This window comes from Grammomys surdaster, unplaced genomic scaffold, assembly GCF_004785775.1.
Source record: "Grammomys surdaster isolate TR1022 unplaced genomic scaffold, NIH_TR_1.0 279, whole genome shotgun sequence".
In the NCBI taxonomy this organism is placed as follows: domain Eukaryota; kingdom Metazoa; phylum Chordata; class Mammalia; order Rodentia; family Muridae; genus Grammomys; species Grammomys surdaster.
Window position 1 is genome coordinate 1,356,269 of NW_021604720.1, and position 21,445 is coordinate 1,377,713.

The 21,445-nt window shown below is 36.6% G+C and overlaps 1 protein-coding gene across 1 annotated transcript in view; it reads left to right on the forward strand.

The window, feature by feature from the left end:
- Nrxn3 (neurexin 3) overlaps nt 1-21,445 on the forward strand; it is a 1,478,337-nt gene that overhangs the window by 1,334,864 nt on the left and 122,028 nt on the right. The window contains exons 16-17 of the mRNA XM_028777283.1: nt 10,139-10,228; nt 15,622-15,929. Coding sequence (XP_028633116.1) covers nt 10,139-10,228; nt 15,622-15,929 — 398 coding nt within the window. The remainder of the gene's footprint in view (nt 1-10,138; nt 10,229-15,621; nt 15,930-21,445) is intronic.

Genomic DNA, 21,445 nt, shown 5'->3' on the forward strand with positions numbered 1-21,445 from the left:
TCTCTCTCTCTCTCTCTCTCTCTCTCTCTCTCTCTCTCTCTCTCTCTCTCTCTCTCTTATTCACTCTCTTTCTCTCATCTGCTCTACTCTCATGAATTATGAGGATTTGTTTCAGGTACTGAGGCCAGCATCATAGGCACTTTCCTATCTGCTCTATCTTCCAACTCTATCTTTCCTCTTTATTCTTTCAGAACTGATGTTTGGAAATTAATCTTTGTTTCTCATACTGAATCATAAGTATTTGTTAATTTTTCTGTTCTTTCTTGATCATTTTCTTAGTGTATTTGATCATCTTTCCTTGAATTAAATTAATCGTCTTTTTAGGAAATTGCATGGCTATTTTAGTATTTTATCTCTGTATTATCTTTGGATCATTTCAAATACTTCATTTGCATTTTGGGTGCTTATCATAAATCAGTACCATTTATTAAATTTGTTGTTATTATTATATAGCGTACAGTCTCTTCTGTTGTCTTCCCTTTAATCTTCCTTTCTTCTCTCTTTAAAAAGACAGTTAATTTTTTTAAAAAAATTCTTTACACTAATCCAAATGTTCTTCAGGTATTTTGCTGAGTTTAATGCATAGTTGTTTATAATCATTCTTTGTTCATAGCCAGATTTGAGGCCACACTGCAATATTACAAACAAATCAACTTGAATGAATCTGCCAAGTAGAGTTAACGAGGCATTGAATGAATTCAAGATGTACTAAGCTACTGCATTCCCTGGAGTGACTTCTTCACTAGGATATTTTGATTCTTGGCCCACATTATAATGTTTATACAGCTGACCTTTGAATATTACATTGAATGGATTATGACTGTTAACTAGATCACTTTGAAGTCATAGAAATTGTATAATCCTAAAAAAATAGCCATATATACTATTTCTTAATTAATATCTCCATGAGGAGAGGTAGTATTCAGAATATGTCCTCTGATGTGTTCCTAGGCTAGTCTCCCAGGTTCCAAATTCCAATGATGCAGAACTATGAGAAGCAACAAATTCAGAAAATTATGTTTCACAGATATTCTTTGAAGGCTCTACAACCTTACAAGTCTTCTCTCAAATAGTCAGTAGTACATTTTTGTAAATGTTTGTAAATTTTTAGAAGAAAACATGTGGTAACATGAACACACCATTTCCTACATATACATTTTTAATGTCATTAAACTGTAGAAAATAACTCCAGTAACAGAAATAAGAAATCTTAACTGGCAGTTTCACCAAAAGTGAGAAAATGACAACACAGTTTTTCAATGAGATTGAGTTTCTATGTCTCAGGTAAGTGCCCAACAGACCCAAGGAACGTGTATTCTAAGCCATGACTATGTTCACTTAAAAATAATGAATAGGAGAAAAATTATAATAGAAAATAGCCCTAGAAAAAGTCTTAAATCTTACATTGTATAAAAAGATGGATCTCTTAAACTTTGAGAGTGGGGGGGATTCATGTCCACAAATTGTCAAGTTTCATTTGATTAAAAAGTTGGTAATATTTAACCATATTTATTAAAGAACCTAATGCTGTCTGAGAACTAACAGGGACTTGTGAAACTACATCTTAACAAACTAGTATGAATGCCTTCTGGGTGATTATAGCAAATGAAAAGACAGTGAGAATATTATAAACTCATGTGCATAGTGGTGGAATTGCTTCCTGAACTGGACAACATAAGGAAGGGTGGGAAGAAATCTCTTTGATGTTGATTAGTTCTCTAGTTGCCTTCAAAGTGTGGCAAAACACTCCACTTTATTTGGGAGAAATCACAAATAATAAAAGTAGCATTTGATACATCATAGTTTCTCTATGCCAGGCTTTGCTAACAGCTTAGGCAGGTGCCTCTTATGAGCTTAAGTGTCTGATCAGTTGTAGTCAAACTTTCCACTAGTCATCTGGAAATGTACCTGTGTGTAAGAGATTAACTGTGTTACTGGCTGCTTACATTCACAGGGACAGGGAGCTTATTTAATTGTAATTGCCTGTCTGTTCCTTTCTACCTGGCTGTCCTTACTATCTCAGTTGAGTACCTTGCCCACTTCTTTATAAACCTTCTAAGTGTCTCTCTGGCTATAGCCTCCTTTTAGGGAATATCTGAGAAACAAAGGACCTCAACACCTTTTATGACTTAACTTCTAAGTACACTCACTGTTCTTCCTACCATGTACCACTCTTTAGAATCAGGCCTTTAGAGCTGGGGAGATGGCTCAGTAGTTAAGAGCACTGTCTTCTCTTCTAGAGGACTCAAGTTCAACTCCCATCACCCTGGTGGCAGCTGATAACTCTTTATAACTCTAGCTCTAGGGAGTTAAACACCCTCGCGCAGACATATACACAGGCAAAACACCACTATACATTAGAAAAAAGTTCCTTAAAAATGATTCATGTCTCCTGTTCAGCTTACTTCTAAGTTTTGAAAATCAAACTTCGACTCAGAAATTGCAAGGCAATTACAAATTGCAATGAATTTGTAGACATTAATAAAGCTACACCACAATCTTCCCACTTTGCAAAAATTTTCAATGATTAAAATAAATGTATAAAGGATAGACTTATTAAATTTTGCTGCTGACACAAAGCTAAGAGAGATACCTCCTACAAAACCTAAAAGAAACCCAGAGGTAAACATTTTCTTATCAGTTTTGAAGGCTGTTACGAAACAAAAACAGAATAAATTTACTGGAAATGGAATTAAAGTCCTACTTTGAAGTTCAAAACATGCATTGCATGAATGCCAGACTGGCTAATATTTAGGGGAGGCTATTCAACTGGGGGGCTGTCTTGGGCTTTGGTTGGTAATAGGGCAAACATTGAATAGTGGTTTTGTAGACTATTAGTGCATATCTGAACCCAAACCAGGTCATGGGTGGATCATGCATGGACTAGAAACAGTGAAATTTAGACCCTAAGGGCAAAATGTAGCTGGTCATAGACTTCAATTTACATTTTTTGTTTAACTTTCTGATGCTGTGAAAGCAATGCACATTCAATAGCACACATGCTTTAACTTTTAAGCTTTCTATAGATTAGAGATATATAGTAAGGTACTTTGTCTTGATGGTGGTTGAGGCATCCATTGGTAGTTCTAAGATATATATATGATAATGTGAGGGGGGAATAATACAAACTCTAGAGCATATAGTTTAGTTATTCACTCCTGAGCATGGACTTTAAGGCACGTCTGTATTATAGTTTGGATCTTGAATGTCCCCAAAGTCCTATATGGTAAATGTTTGGTAATCATGATGCTCACATTAGAGGCAGGGGAAATCATTAAGGTATTTTTAGGTAGAAGCATCCTGAGAAAAAAAGAATGCTAGAGAGATGAGCATATTTGATTTGAAATTATGGTAAAGAACCATAGTGCTCAAAAGAGCATGGTACTGACACAAACACAGACATGAATATCAAGGAAACAGAATAAAGGAGTTACATACAAGCGCATGCAACTAGAGTCACCAAATTCTTTACCAAAAACAAAAAATTCCAAAAGCACACACTAAAAGAAAAAATATCATCTTCAAATTGCTATTGAGGAAATTGGGTATCCACTTGTAGAAAATAAAATTCAATCTTCATCTTTCACCATGTACTAAAATCTACTCCAAGTGAATAAAAGACCTCCATACTGAACCTGAAACTCTGAAAGTTCTACAAGAAGCAGGTACTGAGTACACCACAACATATAAGCACAAGTAAGGGGATTGTGATTAGGACTTTATGCACTCAGGAATTAATACCAACAATTGACAAATAATATCAACAATTGACAAATGTTATGAAACATCCTTAGATCACCAAAGGTATGGCTTCTTGGGGACTATAACTGACATCTCTGGGCTCCCTTTTTGTTTCCTTGCTAGTAAAAGGAGCATTTTGCTCCAACATAGTCTATTGATGTTTCTCCAACACCCCAAAGCAAATGGGATCCTCTCAGCTTGGATTCCAACTCTAACAGAATGACCCCAAATATGCCTTCTCCACTTTTGAATTAATATCCTCAGATATTTCATTATAGTGGCAGACAGCTGGGCAAAATAATCTCAAATACCTCTACCTCTATGACTTGTCTGGTGCACACTTTGCTAAGTGCTTCCCAAAAAATCCTTCAGTTAATTCTCAAAACTACTCCATATTATAGTTATTATAAAAATAACATTTTACATGTAAAGAAACTAAAATTTATAGACATGGGAATGAGTAAATTTTCTAGAAAGGAAAGATCCAAATTCAGAGGCTACTAGCATATTTTAGTGTTTGTTTTGGAATAATTATACAAAGGAACTATGAGGAAAGTAAATATTATAGCCAACTTATATTTCATTAATTTATAGCATGCCGACCTTATGATTGGCTTTTCTATAATAAGTTAATGATATGGAGCCTCACAATACTGAAAAAATGCTCCAATCGAATTCCATCAAAACATTCTCTTTGACCATGGAAGGGGAGGAAGATGTTGCCATCATCTGAAGCTCATTGTATTAATCCAACATGATTCCAAATAATCTTGATGAATTCATAAACTAGGAACAAACTTCAGAAGAAAGGAGCTTCAGACTGAGAAGAGTGGAGAAAGAACAGGAAGTGACGATGTATGTCCTATTGATTACATCATATTGTTTCAGCATCATAATAGTCCAATAAAACATGCCCCCTTTGACATATTTTTAGGATTTGAAAGAATCATTCAGTATTAATGTAAGTGTATGAAAAGTGTGTTTTGAGCCAATAACAGACAGGAAGGAGTAGGAACAGGCCCACTTAAGGATTTAGATACAGACAACTCCCTTTGCCTAAACAGTTCAACTTCTTTTGTAAAGGAAGAAAGTAGCATGTCATATGGCAGAAGTGAGTTCTGTCAGTCATGCCAAGGTCTGCATGGTGACCACACTGCGATCTATCTTGTTCTTTATGAAAGGTAACTCCCCCAGGCTGAAGGAACTAGTTAAGTGTATATACAAAAACTCCTTACTTAATAATGCCCATGTGCTCTGGGTCTTTAAACCACTTCCTCAGCCTGATGAGTTTTCTGTTTTAGGAGATTAATTTCTTTGTCATGGCACACTAAAGGATCAAAGTCCACAACATACAAATAGTTCCGTTTCCTGCAGCCTAAAGGTGTGCTGTGTCGTGAGGATTAATGAAATGCTGTTGGTAATTGCATCCTGAGCTCTTTGGTTGAAAAGCACTTTATAAGATATTAGCTCTGTGTTGAGGTCCATCCATCCCTTACAAGTGATTGAACATTCTTGATGTCCTCTGGGTAGTACACTTCCCTATCTAACTCTAAGAAAGCTGTTTTGGGAAAGCTCCAAGGACATGGCTAGTGCCACCTTCAGAGAGTTCTCTGTCACCTTTTCTTCAGTGTTATATAGTTGCTTTGAAACTGATAGTGTTCCTTGGGGATAGACACATGGCAGGAACCTGTGAACTACCCTAGCACTTGAGCTACCAGCATTGATTTTCTTTTGCTATCAGCCCTGGTGCATAGACCTCAGTCTCCAGCTATTCATTAGACCCATGCTCCCACTTTTTTTTTTAAATGTTGACAGAGCAATAAAGAAAACTTTTCTTTCCTTATTATGGAGCTGAAAACAAAATGCAAAAATACCTCTGGCATTAATTTCATCCAGATGAATGTTGTTACAGTTATCCCTATTAGCGTAGCCACATGCTTGACACCACTTCAGATGGTATTAATAGTCTGCTTGCAGAAAAGCATTTTCTGCCAGCCTGGTGCAAATTGCCAGAACCTTTAAGCTACTCTTCCTCAACTCACTGGCACTATATCATCATTACCTGTGGCTGGACCTAGAAATAACATTTGTCAGTGCCGGAATTGCTCTTTTGCTTTCAGTGGTTTTAGAAACCCACTTTGCTTTGGAAATGGAGTTAGCTGAATATATTTTAGAAAATTCAGACATATAAACAGCAACAGCTGGAGATTCAGGGGGATATTTAGAATGTTTTACTTGTCTTGTTATCAGGTGTTCTTTGAGTGATAACCTTTGTGAGATGTAGTCATCTTTCGAGTGACAGCTTGTAAGGTGTGAATAACATGGGAACAAACTTTAGAACCCGTGTGCTTCCTTAGGATGAGAGGGAAGTTATGTTAACATTATTCACCCCAATAAATTCAGTTTGTTTATATATAATGTGTATATATAGTATTATATATTTAACATAACTTCTAATAGAGTAGCCCATGTTTAGACTGTGGTATTATAGATGTTCCGTTTTTGTTCTATGCAAGAATTTTCTTCTTGTGTTTATTCAGTTCTCCAGTTGCAAGATGTTTTTACTTTGTGGTAGTGATTAGCAAAGATCATGTCCACATCTTAAAGAGATACTGATGTAAGCTTGGGACCAACTGAAGGGTCGATTTGCTTTGTTCACCTTATTTTACTGTTTAAATTACTTAAAAACTTTGACTCTCAAAAGGCTACGCACAAAGGGGAAACTGAGATAGTTCTACAGAATGGTCAGTGCTATGTGTATGAACCAGTTGGGCTTTGGTGACTTCAACTCAGAGCCTTCTGCTCTTCCCAATATTATAACTTCACAGTGCATATTCTACATGTCTCCAGAAGTGGAACTAGTTAATAATTGTGCTAGCAGACTGTAGAAAACCAACTGTATAAAATTTCAATAACTTGTCAAGAGTGTCCGAATAAGCATGTACATACTTTACTTCAAGTAGACTAAAACATGGCTATTTGTTTCTCTAAAATTTCCATTCTATGTGGATGTCCAATTCATATAATTAACTTAAGTACTTATTTTAAGAGCTCCCTATTCAATTTATGAGCTACTTTGTGTGGTAATGTTTCTGGCAAATCAGTAATTCTTATGCTTTATTTGAAGGAAATTATGACTTACTGTTCATAAGGCCATTCAATCCTGAGAATAGCATTATTTTCATTGAGTAATTAATTATACTCTTTAAGTGTCCATGCTAACTGTTTTATGAAATGTACAACTTAATGTTATTGTGTATTTAATAAGAGTGTATATGAATTTAAAGTGGTTTGTGCAGTTTTCAGAATAGTCCTCTGTATGAATTCTTATAATAAAAAATATATGCCCTTCCTTCCATCTCTAGAACGGGGCTCAGAGCAAATGAACTCATTCACTTGCACATGTTTCTAAAACAGAAATTACTAGTGTTTTAGATAAATTAAAATAAAAGCCAACAAGAACATGAAAAGAGACTAAGAACAATGTTAATGTGGTGACTTAAACCAATGTGGTTTTCCAAATGGCCTTCTGTCTCTCATGACTTTTAACAGTATGCTAGATCAGTATCCTTGGTGCCAGATGGTATCAGTCTGGTGTTCAAGACTTAAACCGTGCTTCTAAATGTATTTAAAGCTGAGGTGGAGAAGAATGGACTGTCTATATTTTCAGCAAGGTCAAAGGTTGATTCCAGCTGTGCTTTTCTCCATTTGGTTATCCAACAGCTTCCTCTTTTTTCCCTCAACTATGTCCATAAATGATTTTCTACACTGCTTTGTATTTAAAAGAGGATGAATCATAGGTATTGGGCACTTTGGGAAAGCTAGAGACCCTGAATATTTAGAAGAAGCAAATCAATATAGCCTGTAAATTAATTAACTTTGTTGTCTACATGACCCTGACAGTTTGGACTTTTAGTCATTTCTGTTTGTACTGCATATTAGCAATATTCCCATTTTATATTTATTTTGCCCTTACTAATTCATTTCAGGGAGCAAAATGCAAATCATCACTGCTGTCAGTGATGTTGTCAACAATAACAATAAATACAGGAACTCCCAAAGCAGCAACATTTATTGAAGGTGAATTCTGCATAATTCAATTGTGATTCCCAGTGTGGCATCTCATTGTCCTGTAGAAGTCCGCATGTTATGTGCCACCTGCTGAGTAGAATTAACAATCAGGTGTATGGATTATTTTCAGAAAAGGACTCCATTTCTATGAAAACATTTAAGAATTGCCTAATTTATTTTTTACTAATAGAATACAAAGTACACTGATCCTCCAAGAATAAATATCACAATCAGTAACTGGAGTTGTATGGACCCGTTAAAACAATGTTCATTATGGCCGTATAGAGACAGCAAGAAATGATGCTCTTGCTTGATTTTTCCTCTTGCTTATTGTCTCCTATCCTTCACGCTGCTACACTCTCAGAAAAGCTTTATATTATCCATGAGAGTCCAGGACTGTTTATTTTCCCTCTTATCCACATTATCCCTCAATAAGTTTTTGTTTATTGGTAGTCCTAGTCCCAAGGCCTAGAGCTGATGGATAAGAAAGCCTCCAATGGGTTACAACTGCCCTTTGATATGTTGATATGTTATAATTTATGTAGGCAGCTAGACATCTTCAGTATGGGCTGGAAGCATATCCATGTTGCTTCTCATGAGCCGCTGTTTGTTTTAATCCCAGGGCAGGGGAAAAAAAAATCCCAAGGCAGTAAGGATTACTCAGATTTTCAGAATAATATTTTCATCAGAGAAGCCTATATGGAATTGCCATCCACCAATATTGCTATTCACTTTCTATCTTTCTTCTAACTTCCCCACCAAGCCCAACAAGGAGGTCCTAATTGTCACAGTTCTCGGCCAGTGATAACTGCTGCATTATAATGGCTCTGGGATTGGAATGTTATGGCTCACTTCTGTTAACTTGGTCTGTTGCTATACTAGAGCCTAATATTCATTCTAGCTTCTGGACTTCTCTGTAATTTAATCCTCAGCCATCTGTTTTTAAGACTTTTGTTTCCTTTTTAAAATATTAGTACGTTGGAGTGGAGTTTCCTAAGTTTTAGCTCAGGGCTCTGAATCAAACATGATGAATTAAAGTGTACTGGTTTTTAGTAAATCATTGTGAGGTTGGCTGATGAGCTAGAGCAGCTCCCAAAGCATGCCTTCATTATTTTGTTATTTGAAGCATGTTCATTAGGGGAGTAACTCCATACCAGCACTCTCCAAGTCTCTCCTAATTAGACAAACCACCCAAGAGTGGTAAGAACAGTTACAAAAGGAAGAGAGGGCATACCAGCAGTTAAAACACAATGTTTGAGCCTGAAACTAATTTCATATTTCATGCTCGGGAGAAATATACCTTATAGGCTTTATGAATGGATGCTTGTTCTAGAAGACCCTTTCATAGAAGTGGGATTAGTGGTGGAATGAACAGTTGAGTCAGCAGGTTCTAGTAATAATAAATTGTAAGCTCAAACTCCATAAATGCTACATAATGGTATAACTTCCTTTGCCTGTGGTTATGTTTTTTGTAGATACCATCTGTTTAAAATGTCCAATAACAACACAACAACAAAAAATATAGAGATCTACAGTGCCATATGTACTAATCTGCCAGTTTCATCTATCAGGGTTTCCTTTTGGAGTAAGAAATCTCCCTTTAGTTCAAGCTCTAGAAGCTGAAACAGGAGAATTGCTATGAGTTAAAGCTAACCTCAACTATAGTCAGAGTCTTATTTCAGACACCCAAACCAACCAACCAAACAAACAAATAAATGAACAAACAAAAACATGGAACAAAATCCTAGAACTATCTTTTGGCCAGTCTCCCTTGGATAGCAGGGGTTCAACCATCTTCTCTAGCACCTTTTTTTTTTTCAAGAGTACAGAGCAAAGACAGATGCTTGAGAGTAACAGCAAGAGTACAGCCCTGTGCTCCTGAACTAAACCCATCAGAAAAACAGTAGCATCTGCATGAACAAGGGTCTGATTATTCCCTTTGCATTGTAAACTTGATGTATAGGAGAAACATTGGAAAATTAGATCTTGAGCCTTACTGGGACCAACTTTGTGATAGATGAGAGAAAAAAGGATGACGCAGGATTAAAAAGGTAAAGAGATTTCTGTAAATAGCCAGACAGCTTACTGATCTATATCTCAAATCATGTGACCAACATGTGATGGAGCACTGCATAGTTGAGATCAATCTGACCTCCAACCTGTCTTGTCATTCAAGGGCAGAGTGAATTCGGCTCCACCTCTACTAACGATAAATTGATATCTATCTCTAAAACTCTTCATAAAACAAACTGAACACCTAGGATGTTTTTTTAATGACCTATTGACTTTTCAGATTGTTCTTTAAGCTGTTTTTTAAACTTTAAAGGCAACACTGATAATGAACGCCTCCAAATGGTAAAACAGAAAATCCCCTTCAAATATAACCGGCCTGTAGAGGAGTGGCTGCAGGAAAAAGGTAACGGTCGTTAAACTTTCATTCTAAAACTCATTTGATTCTAAACCCTCATTCTTAAAGCCTGCAAATAAATGTTCCTTAAATGATAATCGCCTGCTGCATAAATGACTGTTTTAATTTTCATTATAATTTGTGTCAGCTTCCACCTGCCATATGTTGATAAATCATGCAATAATACATCGCCATTAAAACATAGTTAAAGGGACTAGCATCTAGCCTGCTGTCAACATGGCAGCCACAAACAAGGAATTCCAGGAAACCTCTATTTAAAAAGAAAACCAAAGAAAGAAATGGATTATGGCAATTTAACCACTGCATGACATTATTTGTTAATTCGTTTTAAATTACCTCTCACCAAAGCTTTTTAAAGAATTTTCAAAAAAAAAAACTTGTTAAATTTATATCTTGAATCTGTTTTGGTTTTGCTGTATATAGCATGGTTAACCAACCAACCAACCATACAAAAACAAAACAAACCACATCAAACCAAACCAAAAAAAAAAAAAAAAATTATCCTAGATCAACTCTTGTAACTTAAAGTGCATAAAACAAATGTTATAAAGGAAGCAGTGTGTGTTATCATTTGTTTTGAAACAATGATAAAGATGAGAAAGAACAGATTTTGCCTCTAAATTCAAACTGTCAGAGGCTAAGTTTCTAGACGAACTTAATTACTCTCTAGTTGCTTCAGGAAACTAAAACTAAACAAACCTGCTTCACACCTCACTGGTGTGATACCCTGGTGCATTCAGATGATGTTTTAGATGTTTTATGCAACAAAGTGTAAGTTATTAAGACAATGAGTTGATAAGGAGAGAGTCTCATGAAAATCCAAACAGCATGTTGGGATTTACTGACAGGAACAACCACTCTGACTCGAAGACGGCAGCAGTTATAAACCCTGGCAAAATTTTCTGTGTGATTTCTTATGCTTACAAGAACACACTTGCTTTTCCATTAGAAAAATTCTCTTTCTTTAAAAAACCTAGGGGTTCTGTTCTTTCTTGAGGCAGTATAATCTAACTCTTGTCTCAAGGCCTCAAATAACCCCTTACATGTTGCAGTGATTTGTTTGAGTATGATATGAGGAATAATTGGAGATGTTACATAATCTACAAATAAAGAAATGAAGGACACCTGTGTATGCTTCAGATGTTTAGACATGGAAGTGCTTGCTGAATCTTAACTGCATGCCCTATTTTCAACATATGGGATCTAATTAAAAATAAATTAAGAATAACTCTAAAAAGCAAATAATTTCTATTAGTAATCAACAGCTCATAAAGTCCCTTTAACGTTAAAGACAATGATTGCCTCACTTTTAAAACAAGAGAACGAGATGCATGTTTGAGTCTCATGTGCCTGAGAGAACTTTTGTGTTTCTTTCAATTTTATTTTAATAATCTTTTATTTTATTCCATTGCCTTTTGAAGTCTAAGTTTAATAGCATGCCAGGCATTTTCATTTGTACAAACCATTATAAAGCGGTTAGTAAGCTTTTAGTTTTCCTCTGATAGCTCATTATCAGCTGGCTTTCATGGAGAAAGGAAGCCCTCATGCACACACGTTGAATGCTGGGAGGGTAAGGGTGGGTGAGGTGGTATGAATGTATATATCTTGGCTTCTTTATTAGATAGATATATATGTATGTATACATTATTGGACAAAACATTTGCAAACTGAGATTATCTCCTCTACGATTTCCCCTGAAATTACTCTTTATGTAATTTGGGTGAGTAGCATCTATTTTCTTTACCTCTTCCTCTATCTAGCTAACTTCATTTGCAAATAGAATGGAAAATTTGCACTGGAAGACCTTGTTTTTGAAGATGAGTATACAGAATAAATAGATGAAAGGAAGAATAGACAGGTGCATTCAGAAATACGTGGGATGTCTCTTTGGAGTTCTTTCTGCAACTGGGGAGGAGAGCTGTGTCACTGCACTGCCAAGTGGGTTTGCTGCCTCTGTCTACTATTGATGGACTTTCTGACCTTAGACAACCCACTTAACCTCTTTGTGTCTTAGATTTCCCATATGAGGAGAGGAGAAATAATGCTGCCTATTCCCCCAGGGTATTCTGAGATTTAATTAATTAGTCTTTGTGCAACACTGACTAGAGACGTGCACAGATTTAATTTAAGCCTATGTGAACTTGATGTTAAAAATGAGGCAACAGATAACGACTTCCAAAAGGATGTGAATCTAAAATGAAACAATCAGTTGCATGCTACAAACCCTGTTTTGCTGTTATCATCAAATTTCATAATAGTTTCAATAGAAAGATTTTCATACTCCAAAACTATATGCATATGTGTGTATTTCTAGTGCACACTTATTCAAATGTATGCATATAATATTTTCATAAATTTATTAAGCATTGTAAATCACAACAATAAGAATGATATCTGACATTGATTTTGAGGCATCTTGGGCAAATGATAAAAACAGAAACTTTCTCCAGTTAGTTCTGTACATTCTTCATAGAGAGAGGATACTGATACTGTTTTTCTGTTGTTCATGATCTCCTATGCATCTAAAGAAAAATGAGACACTGACAGGAAGATGTGGGAAGAGACAGAGTGCTCTCTTCCCCAAGTGATTTCTGGCTCTGACCTGAACTGTGTAGGCAAAGTACAGAGGACTAGAAGGCTGTAAAACCAAAGGAAAAAGACCTAACCATGAGACTACCAAGCAAACAAGCTAAAACAGAAACCCAAACACTTCCTGTGGCATGATTTGAAACTGGGATAGCCCTTCTCAGTCTCACCCACCAGGGTATTGGCACTAAAAAGTGAGTGGTCCAATCACTCTGGTAAAGCAATGATAACCAAAAAAATAAGGTAACACTTCAATCTAATGGCATCAACCATGACATGCCTTTCCTCATTCTTTGGTCATTCTTGAATAAGCAATGCCCACTTTATGGAGTGAACTATAGCAAATGGAATGAAGGTGATTCATCATTTCTAGCCAGTCTATTGCAGTTTGAATTTCAATTTTCTCGGACCACTTTTCATATTTAAGTATTGGCAGAATGAATCTTTCCGGGAAAGTAAGATCAGGACCATTATAAGAGATTGTCATTATGAAGCAGTCCAAGGATATTACAACATAAAATCTTCTACGTATAATCAAGGTTACTCAGCCATTAACTAATCCTCAGTGCTGGCTTACATAGGAAAGAGAGAGGGAGGAAGGAGGAGAAGATGAAAAATAAAAAGAGATAATATTATAAATGGGCAGGAGTTGTGCATATGAAAAACATACATTGCACGGGGCTATCTGGTTTAAGATACTAACATTATACCCTAGAAATCTGCCACTAAACAGCTTATTCTAAATCAGTATGTTAAGCTGCTCCAAATGTTGATATGAAGCTAAGCAACAAGTACTCTGTACATCTTTCATCCTGTTTCTATTGTAGCAAGTGTATGGCTCCTAAAGAAAGAAATGTGACCTCTAGCCCATTACCCTGCACCAGGAATATGACCTCTAGCCCGTTACCCTGCCCACTGCGCACTGAGCATGTTGCATCTCATGGGAGGAGAACAGAGGCAAAAAGTATGCAACTGTCAAATGGTACCAACTCACAGGACACTGAGAGTTACTAGAAAATATCGAGTGAATCAAATATATCCTTGGGAACTAGAGAATTCTGTTATCATTAAAATATGAACCTTTATATGGTTCTAAGATTCTTACGAAGTGTGGATCATTTCCATCCTAACAAAGTTTCCTAAACTAAAAGGAGAGTACTATTATTTATAAGTCATTCAAATAATGACCCTCAAGAGGTGCCCAGATATTGATACTTGTCTAAAGAATACACCCTGAACGTATACTGTTTTTCTTTTCTCTTCTTCGTGCATTCTAGCAGAATAGACTGAGAAGGTATATCTACACTAAATTCCAGAAATCCAAGGCTAGTGGTACATTGTGCAAACTAGAGCTTATTGTTCTAGTGATAGAAGTTGAGAAGCCAAACACCACAACATACCTCTGTTCAATGGGGTTTTGTAGAAAGAAAGCACGTATGGTTCACCAAGCAGGCATGAATAGCAAAAAGTAGTTGATAATTATTTACAACTAAAATAATCAAGGTGATTAGATGAAGAATTAGTGGCTCTGTTGATCACTGACTAAAGAAAATTCCAGGACAGATGTGTCTAATTCCATGAATAGGTGTCTTTTCTTTCTCTCAACTCCATATGGGAAAGCAGATGGAATTAGTCTAAAGAGAAAACATGAAGGAAGGCCATAGCATGTTGCTGTCATGATAAATTACAATGAGATTTTAAATGCTGTTTTCCACCCATTGGAAAGACCTAGTTTGGCTTTAAAAAATGAAATAAAATCATGGAAAATACACCTAGTTAGTTGAATGCTCTATTCAAAACTGTTCTGCCATGATTTATTTTCTGATCACTTTTTTTGCCCACAAAAAAAAACCTGAAATAAGATTAACTATTGGCATTGTACAACCTGTTACCATGTCCTAAATTATTCAAGGGGTTATCCTTTTTGTTTTCTTTGTCAGTACCCATCTTCCCATTAAAATGAATTTTTATTGATTAATTGTTATTTATATAATATATTCATGCATGTATATAATATATTCTGATTATTCTCCCCTTATTCTCTTAAAACCATTTTAGGATTACCTCATCCCTGTCCCCATTCTAGTTCTAGGAACTTTATCAATGCCTAATTACTCCCCCATCTTAGAGAATAATCTATTGACTTATCATTCTGTCTCAGAATTATCCATCCTTTATGATGGTGTTAAATAGCAAATGCTGATAGAATATTATTCACTATGATGGTTTATGGAAAACTCTGTTTCTGGTGATCAGAATGTCCATTTTTATAAGCATGCAATTAATCTGAGCCTCTTAATTGCAGTTTAATTTCAGTAAATTTAATTTAATTACTGAACCTAATTTTTAAACTCAATGTTCTCAGTCACCTCATTGAGTTTTGTTTGCCACATATCATTCTTTTCTGTTGTCATTACGTTAATTTATAGCTTAAGTCAGAACACTAGGCAAATGTGGTTCACTCTTGCCATGATCTGAGCTAGATGTTTCTGTCGTCTCTGATTATATGTCTCAGGAGACTGGAACACTGCACATATTTAATACAAGATGTCTCCTTCCTTTGAATAAGATAAAGACTTAGTTATCCTGGTAACTTAGGAGCTCTAGCTAGACAGTGGAAGAGGTAATTACCATAAAATGTTACTCACCAATTCCAGTAGTGAATTTTTCTTATATATTTTATCTATTTCAGTTGTTCAAGGAAGCCTTTTTAGGTGCTTGCTCCATACAGAATAGGTAAGGGAAGGATCAGAAATGTATAGAAATAATAGTATTTCCTCCACCTAACCCACTAGGCCGGCAGCTAACCATCTTCAACACCCAGGCGCAAATAGCCATCGGAGGAAAGGACAAAGGACGTCTCTTCCAAGGCCAACTCTCTGGGCTCTATTATGATGGTTTGAAAGTACTGAACATGGCAGCTGAGAACAACCCTAATATTAAAATCAATGGAAGTGTCCGGCTAGTGGGAGAAGTCCCATCAGTCTCGGGAACGACACAGACAACCTCCATGCCACCTGAAATGTCTACCACTGTCATGGAAACCACCACCACCATGGCTACAACCACCACCCGAAAGAACCGCTCTACAGCCAGCATTCAGGTAAACCTTCTCTTGTGATTTTGTTCTTCTTTCTTGACTTTGCAATACTAATACTGTGATCAGTATTCTAGGTAGCTAATTACTTTGAATTACTGCCTTTGAAGGAAAGATGAAGATGTTCATGGTAATGAAAACTAAGACTAGAGAAAGAGGAAGCAATGACTGAGTGAATAAGGAAAACCTTGTGCCACTCATGAGCTCATGAGATAACTTGTGTTATCCTTTCCATTTGTCACTGAAATGGGAAAGCTATTATTCAAAATGAACAATGGACCATACTTTTATTACAAGACGTCTCTCTCCTCTCCTTTGCATTACGTTTTCTTTTCAATTAACAGAAAGTAGGAAGGAGAAATGAACATTTATTATCAAAGTCAAGTCTGTACCCTGGTTCAATTCTATTCACATTTTCCAGATAGCTTTAGTAGAACATGAACTGTACATTATTAAGGACGATGGATACCATTAAATCAAGTACAATTGAAACTAGAAGCTCAACCACTCCTTGTGAATAATAGTCTTTGTATTTGATATTAGGTCCTAGTTAATGACTTGTCATTTTGGAGTCTTTTTTTTTTTACTTTATTTGACTAGTATAGTGATTTTATTAGACAACGTAAAGGCTTCATTTTAGCTAGGCAAAATGTTGTTGGTTTTTGTGGTAAGGCATTTTTTTTCACTTGAAAGTAATTAAACACAAGCAAAAGCTTAATACTTAGCCGCCTCTCTTGGCAGTTCATAAATCTAGTTAGTAGGGGGCAGGAGGTTAATCGAGTTATTAGTCTTAAATGGTTTGGCATCAAAGAAGGCATGCCAGTGCTTGTGGGGGAAATTATCCCTACCCTAGTTAGTTGTTTGTAAAAATGAACATACCAGTCCTTATCCCTTCTGCTATTCAGTTTTCACATGTGATCCAGGAGCTCAGTAGAATTCCTGACATCCCCTTCGCATCCATTATATTGGACACTATAAACTTAGTGTGAATCATTCAAACTCACCCATGTGTTTTGAGGGTTTTTTTGTTGTTGTTTTTTAATCTTTCTAAATTATGTGACTTCACTATATGGAAACATGTTGTCTTCCTTTATTCCTTTTCTTTGAGCTTAGCAGAAACCCAGACTGCTTCTTTCATGATTCCTAAGAACAATTTGAAGCCAGTGTGTTGATGATGTTATTGGCCAATTTTATATGTTTTTCAAAGGCTGCTAAGAACCTAGCTAGTAGAGCGGTCCTATAATCATGGGTGCCATTGCATGCATACCTATGTACATGCTAGAAAGAGAAAAATAGCACTTCTCAACTGATATTACAGCAATAACTCCTGACATTTCACTCCACTCACTGAGGAGAAAATAAAAGGCAATATATATTTCTATTATGACTCTCTATAGTTCAAACATAGATCTGTTTACTGTTCGTAAAAGGATAGTTCTGTTTGCACAGGTCTTGGCAGACCTGGTTCGTTTCTGTCAGAGTATATTCTGCTAACTCTGTGGGAAGCAGAAGAGCAAATGGTTTTTTCTCCATAGGAATGGTTGATTCTGCTGTCTGCCTTAGGACCAAATTTTCACTGACCACAAGTGGATTTAATGCTACACAGGGATTCAGGGAATTGCCTCAATTTGTAGTAATTTTCAGTCTTTGGTTGTTCCCTCTCACAGAAAATACATAAATAGAGGTGCAGTGGAGGCAGATTGTTTGAGTTGCTAACCTCTTTCTACAACCCAAGAGATCCAGGGGCTTCTGGACAGGGATGGATTTCAAGGTGCATAAACCTTACCACTGATTTATCTCTAAGCCTGGGTTGTCTCTTGGAGCAAGTAACCACCAGCAAAAGCCCTCTCCAACAGCTTTCCTCTTGTAGGCTGCTTTTCTTTCAGAGGCTGGTGAAAATTGGATTACATCATTACATGCTTCTCCGTTTTCTTTCTGTTAGGCTATAAAGATGGGATATAAATCTGTTGACACTCCTTGTTTTTACGGGTGCATAAATACATACTCTTGGAAGAAAGCCAGGAGCTTAGCAGAATTGATTAGACCCAGGCTGAAGGATACAGGAACCCCAGGATTGTGTAAAGAGAAACATGAGGAGACATACTTGAAAGATTTTAGGTACTTTTTTCTTGCCAACTAGCCACAAGAAATTTGCTCCATGCTTTATGTAAACCTAAAACCTTCATAGTCAAGCCAATTCTGGCTTAAGTACCATCTACAGATTGCATCAAGCCTACCCAATGATTTAGGACAAGTCTTAGATGCTGGACATAGTGGGTAGCTTCAAATACATGCAATGTATGACCTAACCAATTTTCTTGGATAAAGAGGACTCATGTAGCTTTGATCTCTGAGAGGTACTTCAAAAAAGAAAAGAAAATAGGAAAGATTAAATCTCATGCTCACCAGTCTGTCATTCAGTTTTCATCTCTCTGAAATCTCGTAAAGACCATTTTACAAGTGGTGTTCCATTCTTTGCTTTTGCTCTTTGATGATATCATTAAAGCATGGTTGTCCTAAAATGAGACACTTCTAGGAGAAAAACAATTAAGCATGTGTGACCACAAGTATAAAAAAATGTCACTATTCAAAAAATTCCACCGTTCCTTCCTAAAGCATTAGCGTGGAAAACTTCCTTTGAGGAGTTCATCTCTGATGGACCTTGGCTAGTGCTCACATCAGATCAAAGGAAAACTGCAAAGTGCTTTTAGTGCTGCTCTTAACTGTGTGTGAATGTGAACAAATCGTTTTTGAGTTGATACAGCTCTTCAATGCTCCAGTCTTTTGGAAGTAATTGGTACTTTGATCTCTGTGATATATCAGTCTGTTACTGATAGGAGAACAGGATTGCTTGTGAACGGCATGGACTATGTTAAATTACTCACAGCTATTGTGCCCAAGCAATGGATCTTGACCTTATATTAAAGAGAATGCCTCGAGATGCTCCTCTCAATTTAAGGGTGAAAGAGCAGCTAAAGTGCACATTAAGAAGCCAGGTGGACAGATAATAATCTTTAATAAAAGTCTTGTACTTAGTAGATAGTCAATAGACACTGTATTAGCCAGTAGATCAGGCAGGCTTTATTTGTTATATTGTAGCCACTTAACGAGAAGTAGAATGGCTGCAGTAATGTTCTACTTCTAGAATAATTGGGGTGTATAGACAGTCTTTTCCACTGGTATAGCTATAGTACATAATGGACTTGAGCCAGATATCCTGGGTTTAATGTCTAGTCCATTCTCACACTAGCTAAATGACGCTGGATAGATCACGGGACACTTAAATACCTATTGTTAAAAGCAAAAATTTTTACCTTAGTTCTACAGCTAAAAAACAGCTTTGTCATTATATATCACAATTTACATAGTAAGACATTGATGTAAGTTTGGCGTAAGCAATTCTGCTTCCACTAATTAAACTGACGGAGGTTCCCCCAGGACCAGCTATGGTCTAGTGGCTTTCGTTAGCAAAGTGGCTATTATCTGAGCTCTCAGACCACATTGAGATGGGCATAAAGCAGAAGCCATCAGTTTCTCATAGCCTGGGCCTGATATAGGCTTGAGTTGTCTATATAATACCCATTTGTGCTGTACATTTCCCGACCTTTTCCAACTTCAGGGAAGACTTGATGACATTTAGTATGGCTATAGAAATAAGCCTCTTGGTATGTCTGTGTGTGATTTTCTAGGTTAGCTGTGGTATAAAGACACACCCTAAGTATGTGTGCAACCATTCCATTAGCTGGAGTCTTGGGCTGAATCAAAAAAGGACAGCAAACTGAACACAAAGCATTATTTTTTTCCATATTTTCTGAATATGGATACACCATGACCAGCTGCCTCATTCTCCAGCAGTCATGGCTTCCGCATAATGATACACTGGAACTGTGAGCCAATACCAGTCTTCTTCTCTTAATTTACTTTATCAGATATTTTATCATGTCAACAAGAGAACTACTGCATGAAATATATGATGCAGAATTATACTGTCAGTGTTTTGCCAATTTATTATATTATTATTATATTAGGTATGCAAGTCAAACAATAATCTACTGAGCAAACAAGGATATTGTTGATATTAGCTTCTATTGATATCAGTAGCTATAGTTCTGAGCAGAGGTTAGAAATTTTGGGTCAAGGAGTGAGATATTCAGAAGGAACTGAGTAGAATTTTGACCCTAAAATTAATCCTGGAAAATCAAAAAGTATATGACATCAGGAATAGATTCCTCTATCATCTCATTACCTACCTTAGACTTTTGTTTTATTTTATTAAACCAACTTTAGAGTTAAGTGAACTTTAGAAACTATGCCATGTCATGAAATCAACCAATGTGGACATATTTTGGAAGGTTACAAACAAAATTAGAAATCTAGATTACTTGTGTCATGGAGCCAATAACCTCAAGAAGACAAGAGGGTTTTCAGTGTAACGTCTGAGTAGTGGTGGCTATTGGGAAGGTAGTGTATAGGATGACTTAAAGCATTATCATAGATGAGATAGTCATAAAATGAGGCCTTAAAGAGTGAATGCACTGGGGCAAGAAGAAAGTCCAAGTCTTGTGAGCTATGGTGTAAGTAAAAAATGTGACTTGCAAGGTTTGTGGGTTGAGAACTTTAGCTTGAAGCTCACCCCCTACATCTGGGAGAGTGTGCAGATTAAATTGGAGTACTGGAATAGTTTAAATTAACTGTAGGCATTATCTAAGATTCCCCAGAGAAATTATCTGAAAACCTTTGAGGGTGGTGTGGATTGTGTGGTTGAGAGAGATCAAGCCCAGAGCTTTGCTTAAATTAGACAAGAACTCTAATAGCAAACCACACCCCTGCCCCGACCCCTGCCCCCTACTGCCACACAGGATCTTCATCAACTCCAGTACGCCTGGGTAGCTACAATGACACTGAGGAGACAGACCTTAAAATGGGAAATCTCACTGCAGTCTGCATTCCAAGTTCTTTCCCTCATTCTGGACTAAAGAAAAAGGTGAGAGGAATGAGTCTTTCACCACTCTCATTACTTTCGGTTACTTCAGCCAAAAGGTTCCCAGATGAGAGGAATGGGCCAAGAGGAAATAGTTGCAAAAAGAAAAAAAAATGTGAATTCTCTTATCTTTGGCCTCCAGTCTGTGTAGTTATCAGCAGAAAAGGAGCTCACTGTGCCCTGTGCAAATCGCCATTTAGAATTGTTTATAAGCTATTAGCAAGAAACTGATCATAACCTACTTTTTGTGTCCTAGGCCTAGGTAAAGTCACCTTGACACTGGCAGGGCTGTGTACCACCAGATAATTGACAGAAATGTCAGGATGCTCAGCCTTGGATTGGAAGTATCCTAATAAACAGTGGGATGAAAGGCTATAAGATTTCATTCTATCTCAAACATTAGAATGGCAATGATTGAATGGGAACTACTTCTGAAAGTTCCAGAAAGGAGCTCTAAGGTTTCAAAATTTGCAACAATGTGTATGTGAAAATTCTTCCTTTGGGTTTTTCAGTTTTAGGCTATGGAAAGTTAGGAGCACAC